General features: G+C 33.0%; 6 protein-coding genes across 6 annotated transcripts in view; 2 read left to right on the forward strand and 4 right to left on the reverse strand.

The window, feature by feature from the left end:
- LOC117566728 (uncharacterized) overlaps positions 1–13,464 on the forward strand; it is a 60,842-nt gene that overhangs the window by 12,407 nt on the left and 34,971 nt on the right. The window lies entirely within an intron of this gene.
- LOC117569612 (larval cuticle protein 1-like) lies at positions 1,825–2,731 on the reverse strand. The gene is made up of 2 exons (XM_034250850.2): positions 2,422–2,731; positions 1,825–2,361 (listed from the first exon to the last, which is right to left on the reverse strand). The coding sequence occupies exons 1-2, from the start codon at positions 2,431–2,433 to the stop codon at positions 1,984–1,986; spliced, it is 390 nt and encodes a 129-aa protein (XP_034106741.1). The 5' UTR covers positions 2,434–2,731; the 3' UTR covers positions 1,825–1,983.
- LOC127565644 (larval cuticle protein 1-like) lies at positions 4,398–5,125 on the reverse strand. The gene is made up of 2 exons (XM_052005167.1): positions 5,017–5,125; positions 4,398–4,956 (listed from the first exon to the last, which is right to left on the reverse strand). The coding sequence occupies exons 1-2, from the start codon at positions 5,026–5,028 to the stop codon at positions 4,588–4,590; spliced, it is 381 nt and encodes a 126-aa protein (XP_051861127.1). The 5' UTR covers positions 5,029–5,125; the 3' UTR covers positions 4,398–4,587.
- On the reverse strand, positions 6,471–7,859 carry LOC127565645 (larval cuticle protein 1-like). Its single transcript, XM_052005168.1, has 2 exons — positions 7,276–7,859; positions 6,471–7,215 (listed from the first exon to the last, which is right to left on the reverse strand). Exons 1-2 carry the CDS (start codon positions 7,285–7,287, stop codon positions 6,847–6,849), a joined length of 381 nt encoding a protein of 126 aa, XP_051861128.1. The 5' UTR covers positions 7,288–7,859; the 3' UTR covers positions 6,471–6,846.
- Positions 10,575–11,266, reverse strand: LOC117569613 (larval cuticle protein 2-like). Its single transcript, XM_034250851.2, has 2 exons — positions 11,157–11,266; positions 10,575–11,096 (listed from the first exon to the last, which is right to left on the reverse strand). Exons 1-2 carry the CDS (start codon positions 11,166–11,168, stop codon positions 10,731–10,733), a joined length of 378 nt encoding a protein of 125 aa, XP_034106742.1. The 5' UTR covers positions 11,169–11,266; the 3' UTR covers positions 10,575–10,730.
- On the forward strand, positions 11,933–12,618 carry LOC117569614 (larval cuticle protein 2-like). The gene is made up of 2 exons (XM_034250852.2): positions 11,933–12,021; positions 12,082–12,618. Exons 1-2 carry the CDS (start codon positions 12,010–12,012, stop codon positions 12,442–12,444), a joined length of 375 nt encoding a protein of 124 aa, XP_034106743.1. The 5' UTR covers positions 11,933–12,009; the 3' UTR covers positions 12,445–12,618.

Here is a 13,464-nt window from a genome sequence, read left to right on the forward strand (position 1 = left end):
TTATTATTATTATCATTGCCTATTTTGTTTTTCACTGTTTTCACATTACAGTTGTGCGGAATCATTTGAACCCTTTTCATTCATTTAAAGGATATAGTGTTATTATATTATTCTATATATTTAATATTTAGAAGTAATCCGCAAAGTGATGCACTCTTCTTTAAAAGCATAAAGTTTTATTACTTCATTATGTAGATAATTTTCATTTGATTTCGTTAAACTTTGCAACATATTTCCAGACATAATGCAATTCTAATCGAAAGGGTCCCACAATTAAATGTTGCAGAAATGTGATCAATATATTTTTCGATAATCAGTGAACAATTGAAACAATATATCGTTGCATTAAAATTTATTATTTATTTGATTTTAAATATTGAATTTATAATTCTTTAACAATATTAAAATTTTTTCCGAATTTACTTTGTTGAAACTTGTACAAAAAACATTTGATTAGTTTATTATTTATGCTGTGGGTCATTTGTACATTTTAATATCATGATGACGTCCCAGAACTTTAGTGTTGAAATATCCATTATGCTTTGGATGCCGCTATGACTGCTGTTTTTCCTTCGACGGCAATTACAACTTTATCGCCCTCGCTTGAGGTTATTTTCAAAATGCCACTGTTTTTGCCGGTCTTAATGCCCTCAAAATGGTAAAGAGGTTTATCAGATTCATCTGATTCACTTGGCTTTACTTTTTCAGTTGGGAAAGATAAAGCTAATCCAATTATAGCAAAGAGAATGAGCTGTAACAATGTTAAAAATTGTAAATATCATATGAATTTTACAAAACAAGAAAAGTCTTATTGTGAAGAAGCGAATGCGAAATCAAAAATTAAGCTTTTTCACTTTTATTAAATGGTGTGATTTACTTTATATTTTCAACGTATTTTTCTAAATACTTTAATTTATTTCGTGAAGCTGGAATGAAACTGCAGGATACGCTGATGCGCGCTTCTGGTTAATAATACTTACTGCTTTTAGCATTTTGATTATTATGAAGTTATAGCACGAACAACAAATGTTTATTCTTTATTCGCTCCGTCAAGCAACAGCTTTTTATACCACTTTCTAAAATACTCTCTTTCACATTCGAAATTTTTATTGCAAATTAGAGCAGTACAGGTCTCATATTTTTCCTAAGAATCAAGTAGCTGATAATCAACCTCAATTCTATACGGCGTGATTCTTCCGAAAAGAGAAAGTTTAAATTAAATTAAAAAAACTGTAATTTTTTGGGTTTGTTGTTTTGTTGTTTATTATTTAAAATTGCAAAATTAAAACCATATCGTTTAAACTTGATTTTTTTTTTAAATTTGATTTTACAAGAAGTGTTTACGTGCATAATGAAAACATCTAAATATATGCATAACATTTTCAATGATTTTTAGGGATTCAATGCCAATGAATGAAAAGATTCCAACGATATGTTAAGTAAATCTATAAAAAATCTTATAACATAAAGAGATTTAGATGTTCGTTAAGTCAACCAAACGAACGGGACCTTACCGCCTCGGCTTTTGACGATTACTTAGAATACGTTTTGTACTGGGAGATCGCCTGACCCAAAACTTTCATTATTGAAGTTTAATACTAGAAGTGGTTAGTTTCAAATTTAGCTTTCAGTGCTTGATAAATATTAAAATTAGTTCACATAGACATATTTTTCGATAGCTTCTTTCCTTCCATATACTTGATTTTGAATTGTCTGAACAAAAGAATCAAGCTTCAATAAAGACTGCCGCTCTGTTTGAAATAATTAACTTGTTTGACGTCAGCAAAAGAATGCAAAGTATGCAACGTCTGCTTCTGAATTAACATATAAGAAATACTTTCATATTGTTGCTATTAGCAATTTGCTTCATGTATTTGTATAGACTTATAAAATACAGATTCAAGGATGGAAAACTTAAATATTAATCGATCATCGTCATCATCGTCCAATAAGTTAGAATTTAACGGTTAGATCACCGAAAGATTATTCCTCTTTCTCTTCCTCGGCCTCGGTCTCGGTCTCCTCCTTCTCAACATAAGGGTGCAGAGCGATCCACTCAAGAGCCCTTTGGATCTCAACTGGAATTGGTGGGGGGGTTGGCAGAACAGCACCAGATGGTTGGTAACCGTTCTCATCAGCCACATAGGTGATCAGGACATGCTCGCCTTCGGGGGAGGTATAGTTGAAGCTGCCCCTGATGTTGCCATGCTCATCACCCGAACGCCGCTCATTGATGCCATTAGTGAGCTCCAGTTTGGACTCAAAGCCATCTGGACGCACATCCTCACTGCGAAGGATGACTTCATCAGGGGTTCCCTCTGGGAAGGCTGCGGCCAGGCCGACAATAGCGCAGATCATCAACTGAAATCGTAGTCAATTAATTATCCACTCAGAAATCCTTGCTTTGAGTTGTGGACTTACGATTTTGAACATTTTGAATATTGTGCAGTTATCGATCGGGAAACCAACTTTGACTGATAATCTAGCTCAACATCGTCTAGGTTTTTATACTTATTTTCGAAAGTCATGACGTTTTCAGCTGAAGTGCGAAAGCAAATTTTTCACACTTAACAGGTTTAATATTTCTAAGCAATCTTGTTTTCTCTATAACTAAATTCTCAGGAGTTTTCGTAAATTCCGAGTAATCTTTATTTAATCTACAAAACCTTCACTTAACAAAGTATATGAGAGAAAAAACGTGCTAAAATCAAGAATAAAATCGTGAATCAAGATGTATGTCAAAATTGAACCAAATAGGTTTATTCCTTAATTAAATCTACAAAAAATCTAGATTGCCCAATCAAGATTTAAATATTGTTGCAATAACGGAAAAATCTTAAAATTAAAATATGAAGGCAAAATCTCAAAGTAAGATCTCACGCTCTAGATTAATTCTAGATTGGATATACTTGATATAAGATTGATAATGACTAAAAGTGGAATATTAAACAATCTCAATTCAGTTTTTGTTTCAAGAATGAATAAATCCTAAAATTGAACTATATTTTTTTTATATTTACACATTTAAGTATGTCCTCTGTTTGTTTTAATATTAATTTCAATTATAACATTTGCGGCATCTTTACTAACTGCAACAACACCTCTAATTAGGTTATAATTTTAAAGGAAGGGAATTCCAACATTTATGAAGTATTTTTTTTTTTAGTCGAAAAGTTCTTCAATCAAGGCTTGCAATCTTCTTTTCAATCTAGAATAAAACAATCTTGAATCAAGATTATATTCTTAAAAAAGATAGTTTTAATCTTAAAATGCAAATTTAGCATAAAAATCTTATTTCAAGATTGTTCTTTTTAAGATAGAAAAAATTTTAAACCAAGACTATTGCAATCTGCATTTTTTTCTCTCTTTGTATACAGTGTATACTGATAATATAATATAATAGTAACATTAAGGTTATCACTTAGAAACATACGTAGAAAAGTCAAACCAACATAACACAAAGATACACTTTATGTTTAGTTCTGAAACCCCTTCATTTAATCGGTGTTCAATAAACTCATCCGTTATAAATCAGTAAACGTCGTAGTATAATCCATGATTCTTATTACACTTCATTAATAGAGAAAGCTTACATAAGCAAGCAATCTTCAACGAATTGCCGCAGTTATCGATTGTGCTTAATTTACAACTAATTAACCTAGTGGGTATATTGTCTCGGTTGTTGACGTTGAATAGGAATATAGATACTTAATAGAACCCTTTTCTCTTTTTTAAAAGCAAAGGGTAAAAAAGAAGTTGTTTTCACATTACATTTGTGCGGAGTAATATTTAAGTAACAGTAACGTTTAAGCGATTTACCTCTGACAAAATAATTGTATGTTTCTTTATCATCAAAATAAAATGGTGTAATTTACCAATATGTGGGTTACTTAAAACATCATTATGTTTCCCAGGAAGAAGTTGTAGTAGGTGTCATCCAAAAATCTACTATGAACCGTTTGAAGAACTATAGTTATTATTGTAGTCGATACTTGTCTATTTGCGGGGGCGGAAGTGGACGGACGGACGAACATTTCAATGCCAATAAATGAAAAGATTCCAAAGATATGTTGGGTAAATCTATAACAAATCTCATAACATAAACATATTTAGATGTTTGTGCAGTCAGCCAGATGATTGATTATTAAAAATACGTAGTATATTTGCGCATCTTTTGGCCTAAAGCTTTCATTATTGAAGTTTAATACTAGAAGTGATTAGTTCCATGTTGAGCCTTCAGTGATTGATAAATATTAAAGTTAGTTCACATTTATTTTTTGATAGCTTCTTTCCTTCCATATTCTTGATTTTCAATTGTGTGAACAAACGAATCAAGCTTCAATAAAGACTGCCGCTCTGTTTGAAATAATTAACTTGTTTGACGTCAGCAAAAGAATGAAAAGTATGCAACGTCAGCTTCTGAATAATAAATAAGAAATACTTTCATATTGTTGCTATTAGCAATTTGCAGCTTGTATTTGTATAGACTTATAAAATAAGGATTCAAGGATGGAAAATTTAAATATTAATCGATCATCGTCATCATCGTCCAATAAGTTAGAATTTAACGGTTAGATCACCGAAAGATTATTCCTCTTTCTCTTCCTCTGCCTCGGTCTCCTCCTTCTCAACATAAGGGTGAAGAGCGATCCACTCAAGAGCCCTTTGGATCTCAACTGGAATTGGTGGGGGGGTTGGCAGAACAGCACCAGATGGTTGGTAACCGTTCTCATCAGCCACATAGGTGATCAGGACATGCTCGCCTTCGGGGGAGGTATAGCTGAAGCTACCCCTGATGTTGCCGTGCTCATCACCTGATCGCTGCTCAGTGACGCCATTCTTGGTCTCCAGACTGGCCACAAAGCCATCTGGACGCACATCCTCACTGCGAGCGATAACTTCATCTTCCTCTACTGGGAAGGCTGCGGCCAGGCCAACAATAGCGCAGATCATCAACTGAAATCGTAGTCAATTAATTATCCACTGAGAAATCCTTGCTTTGAGTTGTGGACTTACGATTTTGAACATTTTGAATATTGTGCAGTTATCGATCGGGAAACCAACTTTGACTGATAATCTAGCTCAACATCGTCTAGCTTTTTATACTTATTTTCGAAAACCATGACGTTTTCGGCTGAAATGTGAATGCAAATTTTTCACACTTAACAGGTTTAATGTTTCTAAGGAATTTTGTTCTGCCTATAACTAAATTCTCAAATTCTAAGTTCTTCCCGGTAATACTGAATAGTAATAATTCTATAACCTCCAAACATTTATTGGATTAATAGTATATATATCTAAAATCTGTATGTATATATACTTAACATGTTATATATATATAGTAACATATCTGCTATCCCTTCATTACATTATCAAAATAAAAGTAAAACTTTTGAAAACTCAAACGTAACAACTAACAAAGCTACAGTCGAGTGTGCCCGTTGGCCATTTTCATAAAAACTATAGTCTAAAATTAATTAAACTCATATATTGTAGTACTATATTCTAAATATATCATACAAATCTAAAAAGAACTTGATCTCCGTACAAAAAAAATATTTGCCGCCGAAAAAAAATTAAATTTATCTCTTATTGTCTGTGAGGTCTCGACGCTCATACGGACGGACGAACAGAAGGACATAGCTATATTGTCTCGCCTGTTGACGTTGATCAAGAATAAATTTTAGTGAATACTTTTAATATATTTCATAATAAAATCAAAAGCAGTCTGACAAGAATGCCAGCTGTTCAACGAATTCTGAGAAGACAAAATGACACCAGAAATTACTATCACCCTGCACAGCAACAAACTGACGAATTAACGCATGAAAATTGATCAGACTCATCAAAATTCAAGTGACGCTTAAAAAGAGAATCTGACGCATGGAAATAGAACACATTCTATTATTCATTTGTTTTATTTTTGTTTTGTGAGAATGAGAAAATCCCGTTATTTGGTATTTTTTAATACAATTTAGCAATTGGGGTAATTCAATAATATAGTGTGACCAAATTCAGTGGGAACAAATATTGTGGCATTTATTGAAATCACCGAATGGTTTATTTAAACAAAATTATTGCATTTAAGAATAAGAATTACTATTCATAGTTCATTACATCTGCTATTGGTTAAAGTAACAATGGAGGATACATAGATAATAATCTCAGTAAATATAAATTTAATAAATACAAGAAGTTAGCATGGTCGGAGAAGAGAATATTATTTAAACAGCGCCTACATACCATAATTTCAAAAAATTCAAATCCAATTTACTGTCTATCCTTAAATTAATAAAAATTATAATTTTTTAATATTCCAATTAATTATGATAAAAGTGAAGATTTACATAAAACATAAAAGTAAAGCAAATAATTTTTCATTATTATTTGTATATTGTTTATTTCCACAAGTTAAATTACCTACAAATATGAGCAAAACAACTTGATCGTTAGAAAATAGAGAGAATCTTTAAAAAAAATTGAATGAATTTGTATCCCTATTGGGTGCTGACGCTGATATATAATATTTTATTGCAAATATAGTAGTTAATCCATACAAATTTCTTGCGTTAACTTGATAATTAATTATTCGATCCAAATAATCGAGCTTCAATAAAGACTCGTGCTGTTTGAAATAATTAACTTGTTTGACGTCAACACAATAGAGAGCGACGTCAATCCCAGAATTAACAATTAAAAAATACTCTCAAATGGTTCGCTTTAAGCAATTTGCTGTATATATTTTTATACCAATATAAAATCAGGATTCAATTATGGAAATCATAAATATTAATCGATCGTCAATAGTTCAATAATTTAGAAAGTAACAGATAGAATAGCAAAGGCTTATTCCTCATGCTCTTCCTCGGCTTCCTCCTCCTTTTCAACATAAGGATGAGCAGCGATCCACTCAAGAGCCCTTTGGATCTCAACTGGAATTGGTGGGGGAGTTGGCAGAACATCGCCAGCTGCACGGTATCCATTCTCATCAGCCACATAGCTGATCACGACATGCTCGCCATCGGGGGCAACAAAGCTGTAGCTACCCTTGATGTTGCCGTGTTCATCACCCGAACGCTGCTCATTGATGCCATTGGTGAGCTCCAGTTTGGACTCAAAGCCATCTGGACGCACATCCTCACTGCGAAGGATGACTTCATCAGGGGTTCCCTCTGGGAAGGCTGCGGCCAGGCCGACGATAGCGCAGATCATCAACTGAAATCGGAATCAATTAATTATACACTCAAAAATCCTTGCTTTGAATCCTGGACTTACGACTTTGAACATTTTGTATATTGTGCAGTTATCGATTGGGATACCAACTTTGACTGATGAACCAGCATAACATCTTGGAACTTTTTATACTATTTTAGGAAGTCAGATTTTCGACAGTTAACAGGTTAAATACGTCTAAAGAAACGTGTTTTCTGTTTTTATGTCATCTGAACAAAATTCCCACGAAGTATTAAGATATATTATATATAGTAGATACTTTTGTATTATATGTACCGGAACTTGAGACTAGTTCTAAAATTAGACTCGTTTTTATCAATTTATATATAGAACAGAATTGATCTGTGTATGATATATTTAGTACGAGCATGATTACCAAATTAAGTTACTCTAACTCTAAAATCTCCGATATTTAAGTATTATATTTATCTGCACGAAAAGACTTAGCTAGTTTATCGTCACGGTTCTTAACACTAATATAAAAAGGGATGTTCTTTATGCTTCGGATATGGTTATTACCCTACGGCTAGTGGGACAAAGGCTACAGGGAATCATATAAACATGGTATCTCGCCGTCGAACAATCTAAAGAAGACCTTTTTTAAACAAGGTCATATATTTTATTTTTATGATTTTGAGGAATAATGAAAAAAACTGAATTCAATTAAAAATTGCTTCATAAAATTAAATTTGTCCAAAACAATAAGTTTTAATAAAGGCATCATTAACACATAAGCTAACCAATCATATTATGGTTTAATAATTTTTAAGTAAGAGTAAGAAACAAGTAATTATATACGAATTTCATTTCATTTTTTTTTTTAAATAAAGAGGACACTATATATTGGTTTAGTAACTTTTGATAATTGCAACAGTTATTCCTCAATACTCTATATCGACTTTTTTAAACCATTAAATATTAAATAATTCCAAATATAATACAAACAAGTAAGAAAGTTACAGTCGAGTGTGCTCGACTGTGTGATACCCGCTACCCATTTTGAATAAAAGAAATATATTTTGCGGTATTTTTCTCTAAATATACGGAATATACTGCTAAAATACTAAAAATATACCAAATGGTATATTTGGCATATCGATATAGTCCTACTACATTCAAAATATACCATAGACGGCTCAATATACCAGATTGTCAGCCAAAGCAACTAAGACCCCTAGTAAGTAGGCGTTTTTGCCATACAAAAGTATTTCTTTAATAACTTCGACAATTTCTATCTGATCGCAACCAAATTTTCAGGAATCATAACTACTATAGTTTTTGTTGTATATACCAACTCTAGCTTTAAAATTACGCTTGTTATTCGATTTTTTGATTTGCGGGGGCGGAGGTGGGCGTGGCAAAAATTTGAAACAAACTTGATATGCGTGCAAACATAACAAATGCTGTCGAAAAAATTATAGCTCTCTTATAGTCTCTGAGATCCAGATCCGGAGATGCCTGCTTCTACCTGTTACATACATTTCCTGCCGGCACAAAGTTATAATACCCTTCTACCCTATGGGTAGCGGGTATAAAAAGAGTTCTTTTGTATGCATGATTCACTGGGTTAATGTTAACTCAATAATGAAATCCAGACAGGCTTCAGCAACAATTCATGTTACAATACATACAATTAGTGTGCTCGACTGTCAGCTACCCATTTTCAAAAAATATTATCAAATTAAATATCTTAAATATATCACTTAAAAAAACGAAATACAGAAAAATACATATATATACCGAATTATATATTTGTATATAGCTATATACTATCATTTTCAAAAAATAAAATATTTTTACTCTATTATATATTTTAAATATATACCACATTATCAACTGAATCAACTACGAATTGCATCGACTGCATTAATTCTTAAATAACTCCTACAATTTGTATACGATTACAATTAATTTTAAAAAAATTTAAGTGCTGCAGTTATTTACCAAAGATCGCTCAAAAAATTTAATACAAACTTCGTCTGTTTGAAAGAATTACAAGTACCGGCGCAAAAATTATATCTCTTGTATTCTCTGATCAAGTAGTATCATCCCGACTGTTGACGCTGATAAATAATATATGTATATACTTTTTGGGGATGGAGATACCTTCCTCAGACTTTTGCATTTTCTGCTGGCAGAAAGTTATAATTCCCTTTTGCCACATAAAAACACCCAGGGAAAAGCATTATGCTTGGTTATAACACCAAAGATTCCTAAATGGGAGCAAAATTCTAGAATCCATAAAATTATATTTTATTTCGAAAATTCTTGAATTAAGAATTAAACTACTACTACTATAAAAGTATTGTTAGTCAATCCTCATCCAATTCCAAATTCGAATTGTTATAAAACTAAAAGTAAGAGTTTGCGTAAATAATGAATTAGGCTTATTTTACGTAACTGAGTTAAATGATCCTTAGTGAATGTTGAGAATCAATATAAAATTCTGCAGACCTTTCCGTAAATTTTTTTATCTTCATCAGGAGAAAGCCATTTTTAACCTTTAAAAATTGTCGGCCAATTACATTAATTAATAAACAAGTAAGAAAGTGTGTGCTCGACTGCTAGATACCCGCTACCCAATTTGGAGTAAAAGCAAAATATTACGGTATCAATTTTAAAATATACTAAAATAATATACCGCAAAAATACTTTAAAACTCGTCAAATGATATAAATAATATATATTGATATGGTACTACATTTAGTATATACTATAGAGTGCAAAATATACCAGATTGGGAGCCAATGCAACTAAGACCCCTAGTAAGTAGGCGTTTTTGCCAATAACAAAGTATATCTTTAATGACTTCGACAATTTTTATCTGATCGCAACCGACTCTAGCTTTAAAATTACGATTTTCATTCGAGTTTGGTTAATTTGTGGGTGTGGCAAAATTTTAAACAAACTTTATCTGTATACAAACATAAGAAATGCTGTCACAAAAATGTATATATCTCTATATCTTATAGTCTCTGAGATCTAGGTGTTCATACGGACAGACTGACATGACTAGATCGTCTCGGCTGTTGACGATGATCAAGAATATATATACTTTATGGGTCGAAGATACCTCCTTATGCTTGTTAAATACATTTCCTGCCGGCACAAAGTTATAATACCCTTCTACCGGGTATAAAAATAGTAAACCCTACTCATTATTTCAATCGTTGCCTTCAATGATTGCTAAATATTGAATTTAGCTCATACACATTTCTCGGAATTTTGATGCCGCACTTAAGCTAGAAGCTGAATTGTCCGAACCAAATAATCAAGCTGTTGAAATTATTGAAATATTTGACGTCAACATTATAATGTGATATTTGCAACGTCAATCACTAAAAAAAATTTCTCTCAAAATTTTGCAATTAGCAATTGACTGTATGTATTTTTATATCCGTGTAAAATCAGGATTCAAGGATGCAAAACTTAAATATTTATCTATCCTCAATAGTCCAAAGTACGATAGAATGTGACGGTTGGTGTTCTAACTAAGCTTATTCGTCATCATCTTCATCGCTCTCGTCCTTCTCAACATGAGGGTGGGCAGCGATCCACTCAAGAGCCCTTTGGATCTCAACTGGAATTGGTGGGGGAGTTGGCAGAATTTCGCCAGATGGATGGTAACCATTCTCATCAGCCACATAGTTGATCAGGATGTGCTCGCCACCGGGAGCGACATAGCTGAAGCTACCCTTGATGTTGCCGTGTTCATCACCCGAACGCTGCTCACTGACGCCATTGGAGATCTCCAGCTTGGACTCAAATCCATCTGGACGCACATCCTCACTACGAATCTTAACTTCATCAAGGGTGGCATCTGGGAAGGCTGCGGCCAGGCCGACAATAGCGCAGATCATCAACTGAAATCGGAGTCAATTATTTAGTCACTGAGAAATCCTTGCTTTGAATCCTGGACTTACGACTTTGAACATTTTGTATATTGTGCAGTTATCGATCGGTAAACCAACTTTGACTGATGAACCAACATAACATCATAGAGCTTTTTATACTATTTAAGGAATTCACCGGTTATTTTGACAATTAACAGGTTTAATTCTTCTAATCAAACTTGCTTTCAATATAAGTAAATTCTCAAGAAGTTATTATCATACAACTATAAACATTTTAAGCCATTTTATAGGCCAATATTCTGACGCACGCATTAGAGTCATAGATTGTCAAAGTGACAGTATTCGATACTCTATCGAACCTGTTGAGTGCATTGCTATATATTTATTTAGAATATGTTTTTTTCAACTTTTGTTGACTTCGCCACATTTATTGTGTACAATACATGTCCTGATTAAAGCCTTTCTCATTGAAAAATGTTTTATAAGTAAGAAAATATACGTAACGGGAGAAAAGCAAATTGGACTTCGTAAAGTACATATGTATGTTGTTGTTTAAGGTCAAGAGGTGAGCTGTGTTTGAACTCTTAGATCTCAGGGAATTTATAAGCGTGCGAAAGCAAAGAAAGACTAAATCTCTTTTAGATTTCGGACACGCCCCCTTCAATTGAAAAAAAAAATAATGAATGAAACTTTAGAAAGAATATATAGCATTTCGGTACACATAATAGTATCTACATTTTTATGATTCTCGAGAATTCGGTTGCGAACGGTTAAAAAACTGGAAACGAGTTTTTAGAAGTTTTTAACCTGTTAATTGTCAAAAATCCAATGGATTGCTAAAATAGTATAAAAAGCTCTATGATGTTATGCTGGTTCATCAGTCAAAGTTGGTATCCCAATCGATAACTGCACAATATACAAAATGTTCAAAGTCGTAAGTCCAGGATTCAAAACAAGGATTTCTGAGTGACTAAATAATTGACTCCGATTTCAGTTGATGATCTGCGCTATTGTCGGCCTGGCCGCAGCCTTCCCAGAGGGAACCCCTGATGAAGTCATCCATCGCAGTGAAGATGTGCGCGCTGATGGTTTTGAGTCCAAACTGGAGCTCACCAATAGTATCAATGAGCAGCGTTCGGGTGATGAGCACGGCAACATCAAGGGCAGCTTCAGCTATGTCGCTCCCGGTGGCGAGCATGTCGTGATCAGCTATGTGGCTGATGAGAATGGATACCGTGCAGCTGGCGATGTTCTGCCAACTCCCCCACCAATTCCAGTTGAGATCCAAAGGGCTCTTGAGTGGATCGCTGCCCACCCTCAAGTTGAGAAGGATAGCGATGAAGATGATGACGAATAAGCTTTGGGTGATCTAACATAACTGTTACATTCTAACGTAGTTTGGACTATTGAAGATTGATAAATATTTAAGTTTTCCATCTTTTAAATCCGACTTTACACGGATATGAAAATACATATAGCAAATTGCTTATAGCAACAATCTGAGAGTAATTTTTTTTAAGTTAATTTAGTCTTTCGACGCACATATCGGATTCTAATGTTGACGTCAAACAAGTTAAATTATTTCAAGCAACACGAAAGTCTAATCGAAACACGAATTTTTGATCGTACAATTAAAAATTAAGATCACAAAAGGGTGTCGAACTTCCGAGAAATATGTACACTGAGAAAAAGCAATGGGAAAGATTGTTTCGAGTGAGAGATATCCGGTTCAGTTTTTTTTAATAGAAGCAGATATGTTAAGTGTGGTGTCATTCACAAAATATATACTTAATGAATATTTCTAAAAATACAAAAATATATAATACTTATGCATTATTCGGTATATCGATACTTTTCAATTATTTCTTAAATAATTTTTACAAATTTTTTCTGATTACATCGAAGTTTTAAGGTGTTTTATATTGAGTAGGAAATTTTCTAATCATAAGTTCGAACCTTCTAGTCGATTTTAAATCCTTAATTTTTTTTAGTTAGGGATCACATTTTAAAACTTAGTGATTAATGCGAAAAGTAAATGTCGTATTAAATTGTATTTTTTATGTTTAATACTACTGGCTCATTAGGCAATTTCAATAAAAGAAAAACCATGTCCGACCGGATTATTAATTAATATTCTGTATATTATTAATATACTACTATGAGTCTATAAAAATATACAAAAGATATAGAATGTCAACATTCAAATCAATCAAGATTTTCTTCCGCTCAGATGAAGTATGTTTTAGACCCTTACTTAAAGATACCTACCCATAGGGTAGAAAGGTATTATAACTTTGTGCCGGCGGGAAATGTATGTAACAGGTGGAAGGAATGCCTCCGACCCTATAAAGTATATATATTTTTGATCAGCATCAAC

Source organism: Drosophila albomicans, chromosome 3, assembly GCF_009650485.2.
Source record: "Drosophila albomicans strain 15112-1751.03 chromosome 3, ASM965048v2, whole genome shotgun sequence".
In the NCBI taxonomy this organism is placed as follows: domain Eukaryota; kingdom Metazoa; phylum Arthropoda; class Insecta; order Diptera; family Drosophilidae; genus Drosophila; species Drosophila albomicans.